At 42.9% G+C, this 17373-nt stretch overlaps 2 protein-coding genes across 7 annotated transcripts in view; one reads left to right on the top strand and one right to left on the bottom strand.

Moving 5' to 3' along the window:
• Positions 1 to 1580: 1580 nt before the first annotated feature.
• c1qtnf6b (C1q and TNF related 6b) lies at positions 1581 to 10421 on the top strand. Its single transcript, XM_038979126.1, has 3 exons — positions 1581 to 1834; positions 8261 to 8512; positions 9315 to 10421. The coding sequence occupies exons 1-3, from the start codon at positions 1636 to 1638 to the stop codon at positions 9608 to 9610; spliced, it is 747 nt and encodes a 248-aa protein (XP_038835054.1). The 5' UTR covers positions 1581 to 1635; the 3' UTR covers positions 9611 to 10421.
• Positions 10422 to 16048: 5627 nt separating this feature from the next.
• The window catches only part of LOC120032926 (transmembrane protease serine 6-like), a 17969-nt gene continuing 16644 nt past the window's right edge, over positions 16049 to 17373 (bottom strand). For all 6 annotated transcript variants that reach the window (XM_038979191.1, XM_038979192.1, XM_038979195.1 and 3 more), the window contains one exon: positions 16049 to 17093. In XM_038979191.1, the coding sequence (XP_038835119.1) occupies positions 16926 to 17093 (168 nt within the window). In that variant the 3' untranslated portion in view covers positions 16049 to 16925. The remainder of the gene's footprint in view (positions 17094 to 17373) is intronic.

The following is a 17373-nucleotide window of genomic DNA, read 5'->3' on the forward strand; positions in this document are numbered from 1 at the left end:
AAAACGTAGGTTATCTCATAACTTCCCACAGAGGGAAACTAAAGCTTCCTCCCTTCTTTCTCGTCATCCTTTCATCCATCCATCATTCTCACCATTGATCCGTCTTTTTAAAGATTGTTAACATTCCAGGAGTTGTGTAAAACACCAGGGATTTCCTCTTTGGCCCTATCGCTCTGATTCACACACACACACACACACACACACACACACACACACACACACACACACACACACACACACACACACACACACACACACACACACACACACACACACACACACACACACACACACACACACACACACACACACATAGTGCTTGCACACGGACACGCGCACACACACACATACAGTAAATGCACATGCTTGCATGCACACATACTCCCCTACACACATACACACTCATCCATTCTCTCTCCCTCTCTCTCCCTTCCTCCAATCCATCCTCTACAGTGTTGTCCAACTCTAAACTCTCAACATGTGTCTCTCTCAACCCCCGAGCCAAACCCTTCTCTAAATACTGTGAACTCAAACTGGTCGTAAATGTCAGTAGTGAAATCCAAGTGGGTTTCTCACCTCTCCTCTCCTCAAGCAGGAAGTACCAGGTTTATTCAGGTAACGGTTTGTGATGCTACTTAGTGTTCATGTCTCACTGATACCTCCTGATGTGACCAGATCATTCAGACACCAAGGAAGTGAGAAAACTTAGCCTGCCTCTGATGTTCTCACTAGACGGCCAAGCTGTAAAGTCTATATTGTCTATATAGTAAAAAGGTATGGGAACAGGTTAGCAGTGTGGTTAAGGTTAGGGTTAGGTTTCAAATCAGATTTTAAGAAGATGAATTGTAGAGCTAGGCAGGGCTTCTGACTTTGCATCTTGACCAGACAGGGACAACTCTAATGTGGGCTGAGTTTTCTATTAGAACCCATAACTCTCTTACATGGACAATACGTTCTCCTATAAGTTTCAGTCTCGATTACTCCTGCAATTCAGGGACTTCAAGATATTTAACCTGCTTTAGTTAAAGCCAAGGAAATCACTGGTACTGGACAAATGCTTGTGAACTTTTTTATTTGATCAGATTAGAAGTTAAATGCAAAAAAGACTCGAGTGTTTAGAGTTATGGAAAGCTGCGTCTCGTCTAGAATTAACCGGTCTCTTCTCTCTTTCTCTCTCTCTGACTCTCTGACTCTCTCACTCTCTCCCTTCCCCCCTTCTCTTTCCACCAACCCTGCTCCCTCTCTCTCCTCTCTCTACCTCCCTGACCAATGATGTAACACACAAAGTGATTGGCTGTCTAGGACCTCCAGTGTGTCAACCCAGGCCTGATGCCAGAATCAAATTAGAGAGTGTGAGAGAGAGAGAGAGAGAGAGAGAGAAAGAGAGTGTGTGAGTGAATGTGTGAGTGAATGTGTGAGTGAGTAAGTGAGTGAGAAAGAGAAAGGGAGAGACATAGAGAGAGTGAGAGAGTGAGAGAGTGAGAGAGCGAGAGAGCGAGAGAGCGAGAGAGTGAGAGAGCGAGAGAGCGAGAGAGCGAGAGAGAGTGAGAGAGCGAGTGAGTGAGTGAGAGTGAGAGAGCGAGCGAGAGAGAGAGTGAGAGAGCGAGCGAGTGAGAGAGAGTGAGAGAGTGAGAGATGTTGGGGGTGTGTCTGTCCGTCCTATTGCTCCTCCCCCTGGCCTCGTCCATCCCCTCCCCCTCCAGACCTCCCCCAAGACTATGCAGACGATGCTGCGACCCCCTGCAGCCCCCAGAATCCTCTGCTGCACGCCCTGCCAACCACGCCGCCGCCACGCCAGAGGTCCACACCTACATCAACATGACCATACTCAAAGGTAAGGGACAACACACACACACACACACACACACACACACACACACACACACACACACACACACACACACACACACACACACACACACACACACACACACACACACACACACACACACACACACACACACACACACACACACACACACACCAGTACATTATCAGTATCTTAGATAACCAACCTCAAAGGTACAGTACAAAGAAACATCCCAACAGACAAGATGAGATATAGGCATTGCCTTAGAGCAACGTTTCCCCAGCCAGTCCTCCAAAACTAGCCTTTATAAGGATGTGACAGCTTATTGAAAAGAAGACACTTGGCATGATCAGTAATCAGCCAGGCCAGCATTCTTAAAGAACAAAGAACACACACAGAATGCACAGGGAATCAAACCGAACACACACATACCACAGACACACACACACACTCTTCAAAGAGATAAAGGCCTTGTGTGAAATTTCTAAGCCTTATCCCTCTAAAATAGTCCAGGAGACATGTATGTAATGTATTGTTTCATCTGGTGTGTGTTTGTGTGTGGTTATGGTTTTATCTGTGTTCTGTGATAGAGATTCCATGTCAGGTTTAGCTGACCCCTGACCCTATCCCAAAAACAACAGGAAGTTATGTTTCTCTCACTTAGAAGCGTGGCACACACATGGACATGCACACGCACACAATCTAAAAAAAACCTCCAGATTAATTGAAATCCTTGTTTAGAGGGAGGGAGGGAGGGAGGGAGGGAGGGAGGGAGGGAGGATGGGAGGGAGGCTCCCAGAAGGCAGTATTCACCTGGCACTGAACCTGATGATGTGGCTGAAAACACACACACAGATAAATACACACCCACACACCCTCATATAATCAAGCAGTGCAGTGTGTGAGAGGATTGATATTAATACACTGCAACAAACCAGTTTAGTTAGAAAAGAGGCACTAGCTAACTGTATGAAGACTATATATATAGAGACTAACTATATAAATACTATATATATAGAGACTAACTATATATATATAGACTAACTATATACATAGAGACTAACTATATAAATACTATATATAGAGATTAACACTATATATAGAGACTAACTATATAAAGACTATATATAGAGACTAACTATATATATAGAGACTAACTATATGAAGACTATACATATAGAGACGAACTATATAAAGACTATATATAGAGACTAACTATATATAGAGACTAACTATATAAATACTATATATAGAGACTAACTATATATATAGAGACTAACTATATAAAAACTATATATATATAAATACTAACTGTAGCTAACTAAGTCTAACTATATAAAGACTATATATATAGAGACTAACTATATGAAGACTATATATATAGAGACTAACTATATAAAGACCATATATATAGAGACTAACTATATAAAGACTATATATATATAGAGACTAACTATATGAAGACTATATATAGAGACTAACTATATGAAGACTATATATAGAGACTAACTATATAACGACTATATATATATATATATATATAGAGACTAACTATATGAAGACGATATATATAGAGACTAACTATATATAGAGACTAACTATATAAAGACTATATATATAAAGACTAACTATATAAAGACTATATATATAGAGACTAACTATATAAAAACTATATATATAAAGAATATATATATAAATACTAACTTTTGCTAACTAATTCTAACTATATAAAGACTGTATATATATATAGAGACTAACTATATAAAGACTATATATATAGAGAGACTAACTATAGCTAACTAAGTCTAACTACATAAAGGGTATATATAGAGAGACTAACTATATAAAGACTATATATATATAGAGACTAACTATATATAGAGACTAACTATATAAAGACTATATATAGAGACTATCTATATAAAGACTATATATACAGAGACTATCTATAGCTAACTAAGTCTAACTATATAAAGACTATATATATAGAGACGAACTATAGCTATCTAAGTCTAACTGTATAAAGGCTATATATATAGAGAAACAAACTATATAAAGACTATATATAGAGAGAGACTAACTGAAGCTAACTATATAAAGACGATATATATAAAGACTAACTATAGCTATCTAAGTCTAACTATATAAATACTATATATATAGAGAGACTAACTATATAAAGACTATATATAGAGACTAAGTATAGCTGACTAAGTCTTAGCTGACTAAGTGCTTTGCTGCAGAAGACTGTGGTCCCATACAATCACATTGTATGGTTTTTAAGTAATTAATTTGCATTTAATGCAAATGAATTACTTAAAAATCATACAATGTGATTTTCTGGATTTTTGTTTTAGATTCCGTCTCTCACAGTTGAAGTTGTACCTATGATAAAAATTACAGACCTCTACATGCTTTGTAAGTAGGAAAACCTGCAAAATCGGCAGTGTATCAAATACTTGTTCTCCCCACTGTGTATTTATTTTTTTATTTTTTTATTTTTTATTTCACCTTTAGATAACCAGGTAGGCTAGTTGAGAACAAGTTCTCATTTACAACTGCGACCTGGCCAAGATAAAGCATAGCAGTGTGAACAGACAACAACACAGAGTTACACATGGAGTAAACAATAAACAAGTCAATAACACAGTAGGGGGAAAAATTTGTCTATATACATTGTGTGGAAAAGGCATGAGGAGGTAGGCAATAAATACAGTGGGGCAAAAAAGTATTTAGTCAGCCACCAATTGTGCAAGTTCACTTAAAAAGATGAGAGAGGCCTGTAATTTTCATCAAAGGTACACTTCAACTATGACAGACAAAATGAGAAAAAAAAATCCAGAAAATCACATTGTATGATTTTTAATGAATTTATTTGCAAATGATGGTGGAAAATAAGTATTTGGTCAATAACAAAAGTTTATCTCAATACTTTGTTATATATCCTTTGTTGGCAATGACAGAGGTCAAACGTTTTCTGTAAGTCTTCACAAGGTTTTCACACACTGTTGCTGGTATTTTGGCCCATTCCTCCATGCAGATCTCCTCTAGAGCGGTGATGTTTTGGGGCTGTTGCTGGGCAACACGGACTTTCAACTCCCTCCAAAGATTTTCTATGGGGTTGAGATCTGGAGACTGGCTAGGCCACTCCAGGACCTTGAAATGCTTCTTACGAAGCCACTCCTTCGTTGCCCGGGCGGTGTGTTTGGGATCATTGTCATGCTGAAAGACCCAGCCACGTTTCATCTTCAATGCCCTTGCTGATGGAAGGAGGTTTTCACTCAAAATCTCACGATACATGGCCCCATTCATTCTTTCCTTTACACGGATCAGTCGTCCTGGTCCCTTTGCAGAAAAACAGCCCCAAAGCATGATGTTTCCACCCCCATGCTTCACAGTAGGTATGGTGTTCTTTGGATGCAACTCAGCATTCTTTGTTCTCCAAACACGACGAGTTGAGGTTTTACCAAAAAGTTATATTTTGGTTTCATCTGACCATATGACATTCTCCCAATCTTCTTCTGGATCATCCAAATGCTCTCTAGCAAACTTCAGACAGGCCTGGACATGTACTGGCTTAAGCAGGGGGACACGTCTTGCACTGCAGGATTTGAGTCCCTGGCGGCGTAGTGTGTTACTGATGGTAGGCTTTGTTACTTTGGTCCCAGCTCTCTGCAGGTCATTCACTAGGTCCCCCCGTGTGGTTCTGGGATTTTTGCTCACCGTTCTTGTGATCATTTTGACCCCACAGGGTGAGATCTTGCGTGGAGCCCCAGATCGAGGGAGATTATCAGTGGTCTTGTATGTCTTCCATTTCCTAATAATTGCTCCCACAGTTGATTTCTTCAAACCAAGCTGCTTACCTATTGCAGATTCAGTCTTCCCAGCCTCGTGCAGGTCTACAATTTTGTTTCTGGTGTCCTTTGACAGCTCTTTGGTCTTGGCCATAGTGGAGTTTGGAGTGTGACTGTTTGAGGTTGTGGACAGGTGTCTTTTATACTGATAACAAGTTCAAACAGGTGCCATTAATACAGGTAACGAGTGGAGGACAGAGGAGCCTCTTAAAGAAGAAGTTACAGGTCTGTGAGAGCCAGAAATCTTGCTTGTTTGTAGGTGACCAAATACTTATTTTCCACCATAATTTGCAAATAAATTCATTAAAAATCCTACAATGTGATTTTCAGGATTTTTTTTCTAATTTTGTCTGTCATAGTTGAAGTGTACCTATGATGAAAATTACAGGCCTCTCTCATCTTTTTAAGTGGGAGAACTTGCACAATTGGTGGCTGACTAAATACTTTTTTGCCCCACTGTATATATATACAGTAGCAAGGGAAAGTATGTGAACCCTTTGTAATTACCTGGATTTCTGCATAAATTGGTCATCAAATTTTATCTGATCAGTCACAACAATAGACAAATATAGTCTGCTTAAACTAATAACACACAAACAATTATACATTTTCATGTCTTTACTGAACACACTGTGTAAACTTTCACAGTGCAGGGTGGAAAGAGTATGTGAACCCTTGGATTTAATAACTGGTTGACACTCCTGGCAGCAATAACCTCATCCTAATGTTTTCTGTAGTTGCGTATCAGCCCTGCACAACGGTCAGGAGGAATTTTGGACCATTCCTCTTTACAAAACTGTTTCAGTTGAGCAATATTCTTGGAATGTCTGATGTGAACTGCTCTCAAGGTCATGCTACAGCATCTCAATTCGGTTAAGGTCAGGACTCTGACTGGGCCATTCCAGAAGGAGTATTTTCTTCTGTTGAAGCCACTTCTGTGTTTTGGGTCGTTGTCCTGTTGCATCACCCAACTTCTGTTGAGCTTCAATTGGCGGACAAATAGCCTTACATTCTCCTGCAAAATGTCTTGATGGGAATTCATTTTTCTGTCGATGATAGCAAGCTGTCCAGGCCCTGAGGCAGCAAAGCAGCCCCAAACCACGATGCTCCCTCCACCATAGTTTATATTTGGGATGAGGTTTAGATGTTGGTGTGCTGTGCCTTTTTTCTCCACACATAGTGTTGTGTGTTCCTTCCTTCCAAACAACTCAACTGTAGTTTCATCTGTCCACAGAATATTCTGCCAGTAGGGCTGTGGAACATCCAGATGTTCTTTTGCATACTTCAGACATGCAGCAATGGTTTTTATGGACAGCAGTGGCTTCTTCCGTGGTGTCCTCCCACGAACACCATTCTTGTTTAGTGTTTTACATATCGTAAACCCGTCAACAGAGATGTTAGCATGTTCCAGAGATTTCTGTAAGTCTTTAGCTGACACTCTGGGATTCTTCTTAACCTCATTGAGCATTCTGTGCTGTTCTCTTGCAGTCATCTCTGCAGGACGGCCACTCCTAGGGAGTGCTGAACTTTCTCCATTTATAGATAATTTGTCTTACCGTGGACTGATGAACATCAAGGCTTTTAGAGATACTTTTGTAACCCTTTCCAGCTTTAGGCAAGTCAGCAATTCTTTATCTTAGGTCTTCTGAGATCTCTTTTTTTCGAGGCATGGTTCACATCAGGTAATGCTTCATGGGAATAGCAAATAGTGTTTTTTTATATTGCAGGGCAGCTCTAACCAATGTCTCCAATCTCATCTCATTGATTGGACTCCAGGTTATCAGAGTCCTGACTCCAATTCGTTTTTGGAGTCATTAGTCATTAGCTTAGGGGTTCACATACTTTTTCCAACCTACACTGTGAATGTTTAAATTATGTATTCAATATAGACAAGAAAAATACAATAATTTGTGTGTTATTACTTTAAGCACACTGTGTTTGTCTATTGTTGTGACTTAGAGGAAGATCAGATCACATTTTCTGACCAATTTATGTAGATTCCAGGTAATTCCAAAGGGTTCACATACCTTTTCTTGCAACTGTATATGGAGTTGATAACTAAGTCTAAATATATGGAGAAATTACTCTCTAAAAGTGGTATTGGTTATTATAAAGCACAATGTCCAGATGCTCTTCAAATTATTGTCCAACTGATAGTAAGCATGGCTTGAAGGCTTAACCTCAGATCTAGGATCAGTTTACACTATTCTAACCCTAACCATCACTATCTAGACATCAGGAAGAATACGGACCTCACATGTGTGCTAAGAGGCGACTGTATCTACAGCATGATCATTTAAACAGGACCTAGACAAGAAGGGGCCTGTTCAGATCATGTGGTGAAAGCATCAGAGACGTCCATATATGGTCAATGGGTGTGGAAAACCCACTAAGCCCTCGGATAAGGGAGCACACACACACACACACACACACACACACACACACACACACACACACACACACACACACACACACACACACACACACACACACACACACACACACACACACACACACACACACCAGAAGAGAGGTATGTCCTTGCTCATCTCAGATAGATCTAGTCTACATACGTTCTTTCTCTTTCCCTCCCCAGGTGATAAAGGCGACAGAGGAGATAAAGGCATGCCAGGGAAAAACGGTAAAGAAGGTCCCCATGGTTACCGGGGTCCCATGGGTCCTCAAGGGACTAAGGGCCAAGTGGGCGCCCCGGGAGATGCCTGTAAGTCGCAGCACTCCTCCTTCTCTGTAGGGAGACGTAAATCCCTCCACAGTATAGACTACTACCAGGCCCTGGTGTTTGACACGGTGTTCGTCAACCTCTACGAGCACTTCAACATGTTCAAAGGTAATTGAAGAACCACAAGGAGGAAACACACACACACACAATTTATTTTGTACTTTATTTTTTACCTCTTTTTCTTTCAATTTTCGTGATATCCATTTGGTAGTTACAGTCTTGTCCAATCGCTGCAACTCCCGTACGGACTCGGGAGAGGCGAAGGTCGAGAGCCATGCGTCCTCCGAAACACGACCCTGACAAGCCGCGCTGCTTCTTGACACTCTGCTCGCTTAACCCGGAAGCCAGCCGCACCAATGTGTCGGAGGAAACACTGCACAACTGGCGACCGTGTCAGCGTGCAGGCGGTCGGCCTGCCACAGGAGTCTGTAGAGCGCGATGGGAGAAGGACATCCCCGCCGGCAAAACCCTCCCCTAACCCGGACACCTCTGGGTCAATTGTGTGGCGTCTCATGGGTCTCCCGGTCGCGGCCGGCTGGGACACAGCCAGGTATCGAACCCGGATCTGTAGTGACGCCTCTAGCACTGTGATGCAGTGGCTTAGACCACTGCCCCACTCAGGAAGCCCCACACACTTTTTCCCACATGTTCCAAGGTAAATTCTACTGCTACGTCCGCAGCGTCTACTACTACTCCCATGTCTCTAGGGTGCAGGCTTTTGTTCCAGCCCAGCACTAATAATAATAAAACACCTGATTCCAACACTTTCTCTTCTCTCAAGGTAAATTCTACTGCTTCGTCCCAGGATCAACTTCTTCAACATCACTTATTTGCAGGTTTTTGTTCCAGCCCAGCATTAGAACACCTGACTCTAACACTAACTAATCACTTTCTCCTCCTTTCTCTGAAGGTAAATTCTACTGCTTCGTCCCAGGTATCTACTTCTTCAACGTGAACATTCACACGTGGAACTTCAAGGAGACCTACCTCCACCTGATGCACAACGACAAGGAGCAGGTGATCCTGTACGCCCAGCCCAGTGAGAGGTCCATCATGCAGAGTCAGAGTGTTATGATGGACCTGGCGCTGAACGACGAGGTCTGGGTCAGGCTCTACAAGAGGGAGAGGGAGAACGCCGTCTATAGTGATGACGTGGATGTCTATATTACCTTTAATGGATACCTGGTTGCGCCTAGTGTCCAGTGATCAGAGTGGAGGAAGAGGGGGAGGAAACTCTGTGTTGGATTTTGGTTGTTTTATCATGCCTAAAGTTCAGTGATGAAAAAGGAGGAAAGAAGAGAGGGAACTTGCGCCGGTGTTGGATTTTAGATTTTGCTTGTGCCTATATTGCCTTCAGTGCTCACCAAATTCAAATGGAATCTGGTTTGATTTTGGTTGTCCCTTTGCAGTGCCTTCAGTGCTCACCAAATGGAAACTCTGGGTTGATTTTGATTGTTCCTTTGTGGTGCTTTCAGTGCTCACCAAATGTAAACTCTGTGTTAGATTTTGTTTGTCCTTCCGTTGTGCCTAAAGCAGCCAATGATACAAATGACCTGCACACACGTTTTCCTCTGCCTTACGATGTATTCCTCTCAGGTACTTTGAATGGGGAGGGTTGTGGGCTGCATCACTATGCAGTGTTGTGTAGTCCCAGTCCCAGTGTTGTGTAGTCCTAGTCCCACCAAAAAGACATATTTTCAATGTCTTTTCAGTGTCTTTTCAACATCTTTTGATCATAGGCTGGTTTTGGGACTAGACTTGAATGGACCCTGCATTGAACTGTTGCTATGGTGACCTCGAGGAAAGCTTTAAAAGTGGAAAAGGAGAAAATGCCAGCCATATCAAATGAAAATATAGAGATTGTTGAGTAAGTAATGCAAGATTGTATTGATATATATATTAATAACTCAGTGTTATGTGTTTTTATAGAGATTTACTTTCAGCTGCAGAGCAGCTTGTAACATGTAAATATTTGTATAGATTTTTGTTACCTAAAACGTTTTGTCACTAGCCTGGGCGCCAGTTGGTCTTTGTTTTAGCTGAACTGTTAAGGTACTGTTGCTGAATGCAGTTTGAAAAAGTTCTGCATCCAGGCTGGGCTTACCCTAACCCTCTACCACCAGAAACTGAAAATACCTAATTCCATTGTATCAAAACAACACATACTGTATCAGAAAAATATAAACCAAACAATCATTTGTAAAACCCATTCAAACTAGAAGCCCATTCTAAACCAGACCTTCTAGAACCAGTATTCCCCATTGTCAGTTGAACAGGTGAATTCTATCTTTCACCTAGAGGTTAAAGGTCAAACCCTGACCTCCTGACCCCTGCCTGTTTCCCACCGTTAGAGTATACAACCCCTCATTACTGTCAAGATTTGAATATGTCCTAGTAGTGCAATACATGGGGAATAGGGTGCCAAAAGTAGTGCACTATATAGGGAATATAAGGCGTGTCCTAGTATGTCATAGTAGTGCACTGTGTAGGGAATATAAGGTGTGTCCTAGTATGTCATAGTAGTGCACTGTGTAGGGAATATGAGGTGTGTCCTAGTATGTCATAGTAGTGCACTGTGTAGGGAATATAAGGCGTGTCCTAGTATGTCATAGTAGTGCACTGTGTAGGGAATATGAGGTGTGTCCTAGTATGTCATAGTAGTGCACTGTGTAGGGAATATAAGGCGTGTCCTAGTATGTCATAGTAGTGCACTGTGTAGGGAATATAAGGTGTGTCCTAGTATGTCATAGTAGTGCACTGTGTAGAGAATATAAGGTGTGTCCTAGTATGTCATAGTAGTGCACTGTGTAGGGAATATGGGTGCAGTCTGGGATGATCAGTTGTGTCTGACAGCTCCAATGAAAAACCCAACTGAAAGCTGAAGAGAGGACAAACATCAACAACATGTGGTTTGGATGGTGACGGTTGAATTGGTTGCCAGATGGACGACCATATCTCTCCTATTACTGCTAATTCCATCCTCAGTCCACAGGGACTGGGGCTAAACTGGAGAGGAGAGACCAACTGGTGTGTTAGGCCATGACTAGATAGCTCTGTAGCCAATTAGAATAGGCTTTACTGGTGTAGTTCCCTATGCAATAGCTCTGTAGCCAATTAGAAGAGGCTTTAGTGGTGTAATTCCCTAGTCAATAGCTCTGTAGCCAATTTAATAGCGTACCATAGTGATGTACATCCTATGGCTGTTGTACTGTAACCTAGTTCCTGGATATCACTGAAAACCAAGAGCAGAAGTTGACACAGTTGGTTTGCTGTACCCAGGAGGCAGAACAGCGTAAAGCCTTGTGGATTGGGTTATTAGTATTTCCCCTGTGCCCCAAAACACAGCCATTTATAACGTTGTTCTGTTTCCTACGCATCTCTACGAATGCAGATGCACTTTCAAGGAGTCCTCTGCGAGTTGTTGGTAGACGAGCTCTCTAAAACTAGCCTGGTCCCAGATCAGATTGTGCTGTTTGGCATGACAATGACCATTGCAAGACAGTACAAACAGATCTGGAACCAGGCTACAGTAAAAGTGAAAAGCAGCAGAACTCATGTTCCTTCCTAGATGCATTTTATTAGTCCTATTAGACGGTTGTGTAGTTCTCTTGTATTTAGCAGCGCTTAGAGCCTTTTACAGCATCATTAAAGACATGGACCCAGTTCATAACAGTAACTACTCTATCTGAGGTAAACAGTAAAGTAGCTTTGAATCGCCCCACTATCCTATAAACGCCATGCTCTATAAAATGAGCCATAAAGTAAGTTGTAGTGTTATGTTACCTGTGAAATAGTGTTGATAAAACTCCTGCAGTTACTGCTGTTAGAGTTCAAGGTTTAGATGGGAGGGCGGCTGGGAGCAGTTGGTATGACAGGCTATGACAGGTTATGACGTATGTTATATCATGCTCATGGCATGTTTACAAGACAGGTTTCTGGAGAAGGGTTCAAGCAGAGTGTTAGCGAGAGTTTTCAATGACATCAATGACGTCCGATTTCCCCCTGCGTCAAAGTAAGTCACAGCTTTCTCTCTAACACCCTCACTATCTCTCTCTCTCCCTCTCTCTCCTCTCTCCTCTCTCCTCTCTCCCTCGCTCTCTCTCCTCTCTCCCTCTCTCCCTCTCTCCCTCTCTCTCCTCTCTCTCCTCTCTCCCTCTCTCTCCCTCTCTCTCCTCTCTCTCCTCTTGCTCTCTCTCCCCTCTCCCTCTCTTGCTCTCTCTCTCCATCTCTGTCTCTCTCTGTCTCTCTCTCCTTCTCCCTCAGTCCCTCTCTTGCTCTCTCTCTTTCATCCTCTGGCCGTCCCTCTCTCTTTCATCCTCTGGCCGTCCCTCTCTCTTTCATCCTCTGGCCGTCCCTCTCTCTTTCATCCTCTGGCCGTCTCTCTCTCTTTCATCCTCTGGCTCTCTCCCCTCTCCCTCTCTCTCTCCCTCTCTCTCTCTCCCTCTCTCTCTCTCCCTCTCTCTCCCTCTCTCTCCCTCTCTCTCCCTCTCTCTCGTCTCTCTCTCCCTCTCTCTCGTCTCTCTCTCCTTCTCCCTCAGTCCCTCTCTTGCTCTCTCTCTTTCATCCTCTGGCCGTCTCTCTCTCTCTCTCTCTCCTTCTCCCTCAGTCCCTCTCTTGCTCTCTCTCTTTCATCCTCTGGCCGTCCCTCTCTCTTTCATCCTCTGGCCATCTCTCTCTCTCTCTCTCTCTCTGTCTGTCGGGGCTGTTTTTCTTTAAGTCAGTAACAGGAAGCTAATGACAACCAGACCTCTGACTGACCGCACTACCCTGAGAGAAGGGGAAAGAGGGGGAGAAGAAGGAGACAGAGAGTGAGAGGAGAATAGTAGAGAGGAAAGAAAAATAGGGGCGAAAAGGGGAAGAAGGAGAGAGAAAAAAGGAGGATGAGAGAAAGGGCAAAAAGGGTTAATGGAGACTGAAGAGACTGAATTCTCATGAGAGAGAAGGAGAGAGGGAAATAGAAAGGGTAAGGCAGAAAATCTCTGAGAATGTATCCCAGATGGGAGAGTGGGGTCACGACCCCTCAAGATAGGACATCTCGAAGATCGGCCCTTTCTAGTGTAAACTAACTAACTAATGTAAACATACAGTAGAGAACTGAGGAGGAGCTGCCGAGTCTCATGTAAATCAACGTTGTTTTTCCTGTGGGAACATTCTCTGGTCTAAAGTAAACCAGATATATGTAAATATGTGGTAATGATCCTCCTTTCAGACACAGTGTATTAGTAGGAGCTGCATGATAACACCGACTAACAGTAACAGCAGCACATCTTATTGTGTGGGAGGGGAACCTGGGGCTGTCTAAAGCTTCTCCCCCCTGAGGTTGAGGGGAGTGAAGCTTTCTTGGCTCTCCTTCTCTCTTTGTGTGTGTGTGTGTGTGTGTGTGTGTGTGTGTGTGTGTGTGTGTGTGTGTGTGTGTGTGTGTGTGTGTGTGTGTGTGTGTGTGAGGCTTTCTTGGCAGGCTTGCTGGATGTAGGGATTTTACCTACCGCGCTTAAGAGGCTGTTGCCAACACAAACACACACAGAGAGGGCCTGAAAGGAGAGAGAGAGAGAGAGAGAGAGAGAGAGAGAGAGAGAGAGAGAGAGAGAGAGAGAGAGAGAGAGACAGAGAGAGACAGAGAGAGAGAGAGAAAATAAAATAGAGGTTGAGTAATGGTATGCATGTATCAGGGACTTAATCACACAGGGTCAAAGGCAGGGGGTAACACAGCACTGGTTTCTACCTCCAACCTAGCTGTAGTGTTTGTCTATTCCCCTCACTGTGTTACACAGTATAAACCAGTTACAGTTTGTTAAAGGGAAAAGGCTGCCTACTCAGTGTATCAGAAGGATAGTTTGTAAAGCACAGCTGGCTGTTTTAATGAAAGCACCAGTTGTCAGTGTTCCAGGAGTGATACAGTTGCAGACATACACAGACCTTTAACAAGTTTCTCCACTATACTCTCTCTCTCTCTCTCTCTCTCTGTCTCTGTCGCTCTCTCTCTCTCTCTCTCTCTCTCTTTCAATCCAAGGGGCTTTATTGGCATGAGAAACATGTTTACATTGCCAAAGCAAGTAAAATGCATAAACAAAAGTGAAATTAACAATAAAAAGTGAACAGTAAGTATTACACTCACAAATTCCAAAATAATCTCTCTCTTTTTCAAAATCCTCTCCCCCCTCTCTCTCTCTCTCCCTCTTCTCTCTCTCTCTCTCTGTTCCCTTGTAGAAGCTTTAATAGATAGAGTTAGAGTGATTTTTAGGGTGGCAGGTAGAGGTTAGAACGTTAGGCCGGTAACCAAAAGGTTGTTAGTTTGAATCTGTTGATCTGCCGTTGAGAGGGTCTCAACCCCAATCATGTCGGATCCCTGTCTGTAACCCCACTGTCTGAGAGGGTCTCAACCCCAATCATGTCGGATCCCTGTCTGTAACCCCACTGTCTGAGAGGGTCTCAGGAGGAGTGGGATAAGTAAGAAACACATTCCCACTGGCCACCACACTTGTACATGTGTGAAACAGGACCAATATAAGCGCCCCCTATTTGACATAATATTACATAGACTATTCTACCTAATGACTGGATAATGACTTGAATTGGTGATGTCAGCAGGGGGCTAGTTCAAGAGGAGACGTTGTTGCATTGTCCTTCCTAATGATGATTACGGATAGGATTGGATGAGGGAAAACTGATCCTAGATCTGTACCTAAGGGCGACTTCTATCTGGACTAAAACAGGGTCATAAACAAGAGGGAGTCGAGGAGCTTCTTAATGAATTATGGGTAATTAGAATATAGGCAGAATTAGGAATATAACTATTTAGATTTTTGATTGATTGATTGATCAGACTAACGCTAGTAAACTTTTATAATCTCAAGGAATGATGTCAGTGAATTGGTGCTTAAAAAAAACTAAATCGATGGGTGCTAAATTGTGTGTTTATATGTACATGTGCTATTTGTCTTATACATGAATACTATTGATGTTTATATTCTATACAGTATATTCTATAAGTTTTTGTGTATTAAAGACATTTTTTGAAAGAGTGAAGTTTGTTTTTACACTATGAGACAGAATGGCACACACACACACACACTATCACTCGCACATGCACACACACACACACATGCACAGACTGGCTCCAGCTATATAGCTGTAATTACAGACTAGGCCACCACAACTATCTCTGACCCCACCCAACGCTTTACTGAGGGGCACACACACACACACACAGCAGTGCCATACTGCAATACAGTGGCAATACCAGCCTGAGGTGTTCTCTCTCTCTCTAATAATACTCATCGTTATTAATTAATGAGTCCTGCAGCTCTTGTTTACCTCTTGTTATGGTGGTGTTTGTATATATGTGTGTGTGTGTCTGTGTATATATGTGTGTGTCTGTGTGTGTATCAGTGGAGGCTGCTGAGGGGAATATGGTTCATAATAATGGTTGGAATGGAGTCAGTGGAATGGTATCAAATACATCAAACACCTGGTTTCCATGGTTTCCATACCATTCCATTGACTCCTTTATAATGAGCCGTCCTCCCCTCAACAGCCTCCACTGGTGTATGTGTGTTTTCTGTCTGTAATAGACTAGACTCTCTCTGGGTACCAGACCCAGCAGTACTCAGAAACAGATCCCGTTCTAATTTAACACTCCAATGATACCCTTTCAGTTCTGCTGGTTTATTGATGAAACCTCACGATGACTCCCACCCTCGTGGTTGGCGTTCCAAATGGTGCCCTATTCCAAATATAGTGCACTACTTTAAACCAGAGCCCAGAGGGAATAGGGTGCCAGTTAGGATTCCCTCGTGTTCTGAAAGGTTTACAAGCTCTAATTTTCAATGAGGAACATCCTGTAATTGAAAAGGAAACGGCGCAACTCACGCTCACCATTATAAAGATGGACGTTTCGACCTTCAATGGCTTTCATCAGAAACCTTAGATCATGTAATGAAATACACTGAAAGCAATCAGCATTTCAAGTGTAGTGCACTGACTGAAATGATCTGTGCATAACCCATATTCCAATCCGCAGCAGTATATAAACAGACAAACATTCGATGAAGGAATCAAGGCCGATTGCAGGTGCATTCAAATCTGACCCTACGAGGTCCAGAGTACTGCTGGTTTTCTGTTATACCTGATAATTGATTGCACACACCTGGTGTCCCAGGTGTAAATCAGTCCCTGATTAGGGGACGAATGAACAAAAACAGTGGAGCTTTTAGGTCCAGATTTGAATTGCGTTGGTATGGTAGTACTTAATTATGTTGTAATTCTAACAGCTTCCACTAGGTGGCAGTGTTGGATGTAAAATACACACCGCAGAGTGTGTATTTGCCCAGAGGAGCCAGAAAGTCTGCTTGTTAGGTTGATGAACTTTGGTGCTAGACTGCCAGAAGGTCAATGACACTGTTAAAACCCTGATGGACTAAATGTACTAAGGACTGACACAGAGAATAGATCACAACAATTACTACATGATAACAATGTTTTGGGATGATGATGATGATGATGATGGTGAGAATGATGAAGGTCAGCCAGGTCCAGAGATGTGTTCTTTGATCCAGCCGGTGAGTTTGGTGACGCGGGTGTAGACGCCGTAGTAGTCGGCCCGGCCACACCCCTTTCCCCAGCTGACCACGCCCGCTAGGAACCAACGACCCGAGTTCTCCTGGCAGACCAACGGACCGCCCGAGTCACCCTGGGAAAGGGAGGGAGGGAGAGACAGGGGAAGGAAGGGGGAGGGAGGCAGCATAGACAAAGTAAAAGAGAGACAGAGCGAGAGAGAGACAGAGAGAGAGAGAAAGAGAGACGGGGGAAAGAAGGGGGAGGGACGCAGCATAGACAAAGTAAGAGAGAGACAGAGCGAGAGAGAGACAGAGAGTGAGAGAGAGAAAGAGAGACAGGGGAAGAAAGGGGGAAGGAGGCGGCATAGAGAAAGTAAGAGAGAGACAGAGCGAGAGAGTGAGAGAGAGACAGAG

This window comes from Salvelinus namaycush, chromosome 39 (genome assembly GCF_016432855.1).
Source record: "Salvelinus namaycush isolate Seneca chromosome 39, SaNama_1.0, whole genome shotgun sequence".
In the NCBI taxonomy this organism is placed as follows: Eukaryota; Metazoa; Chordata; class Actinopteri; order Salmoniformes; family Salmonidae; genus Salvelinus; species Salvelinus namaycush.

Bases quoted from the DNA above. Each gene is read 5' to 3' on its own strand.
- c1qtnf6b (XM_038979126.1), top strand. From the start codon at position 1,636: ATGTTGGGGGTGTGTCTGTCCGTCCTATTGCTCCTCCCCCTGGCCTCG. The intron at 1,835-8,260 runs GTAAGGGACAAC...TTCCCTCCCCAG, and splicing joins CAACATGACCATACTCAAAG to GTGATAAAGGCGACAGAGGA. The intron at 8,513-9,314 runs GTAATTGAAGAA...CTTTCTCTGAAG, and splicing joins GCACTTCAACATGTTCAAAG to GTAAATTCTACTGCTTCGTC.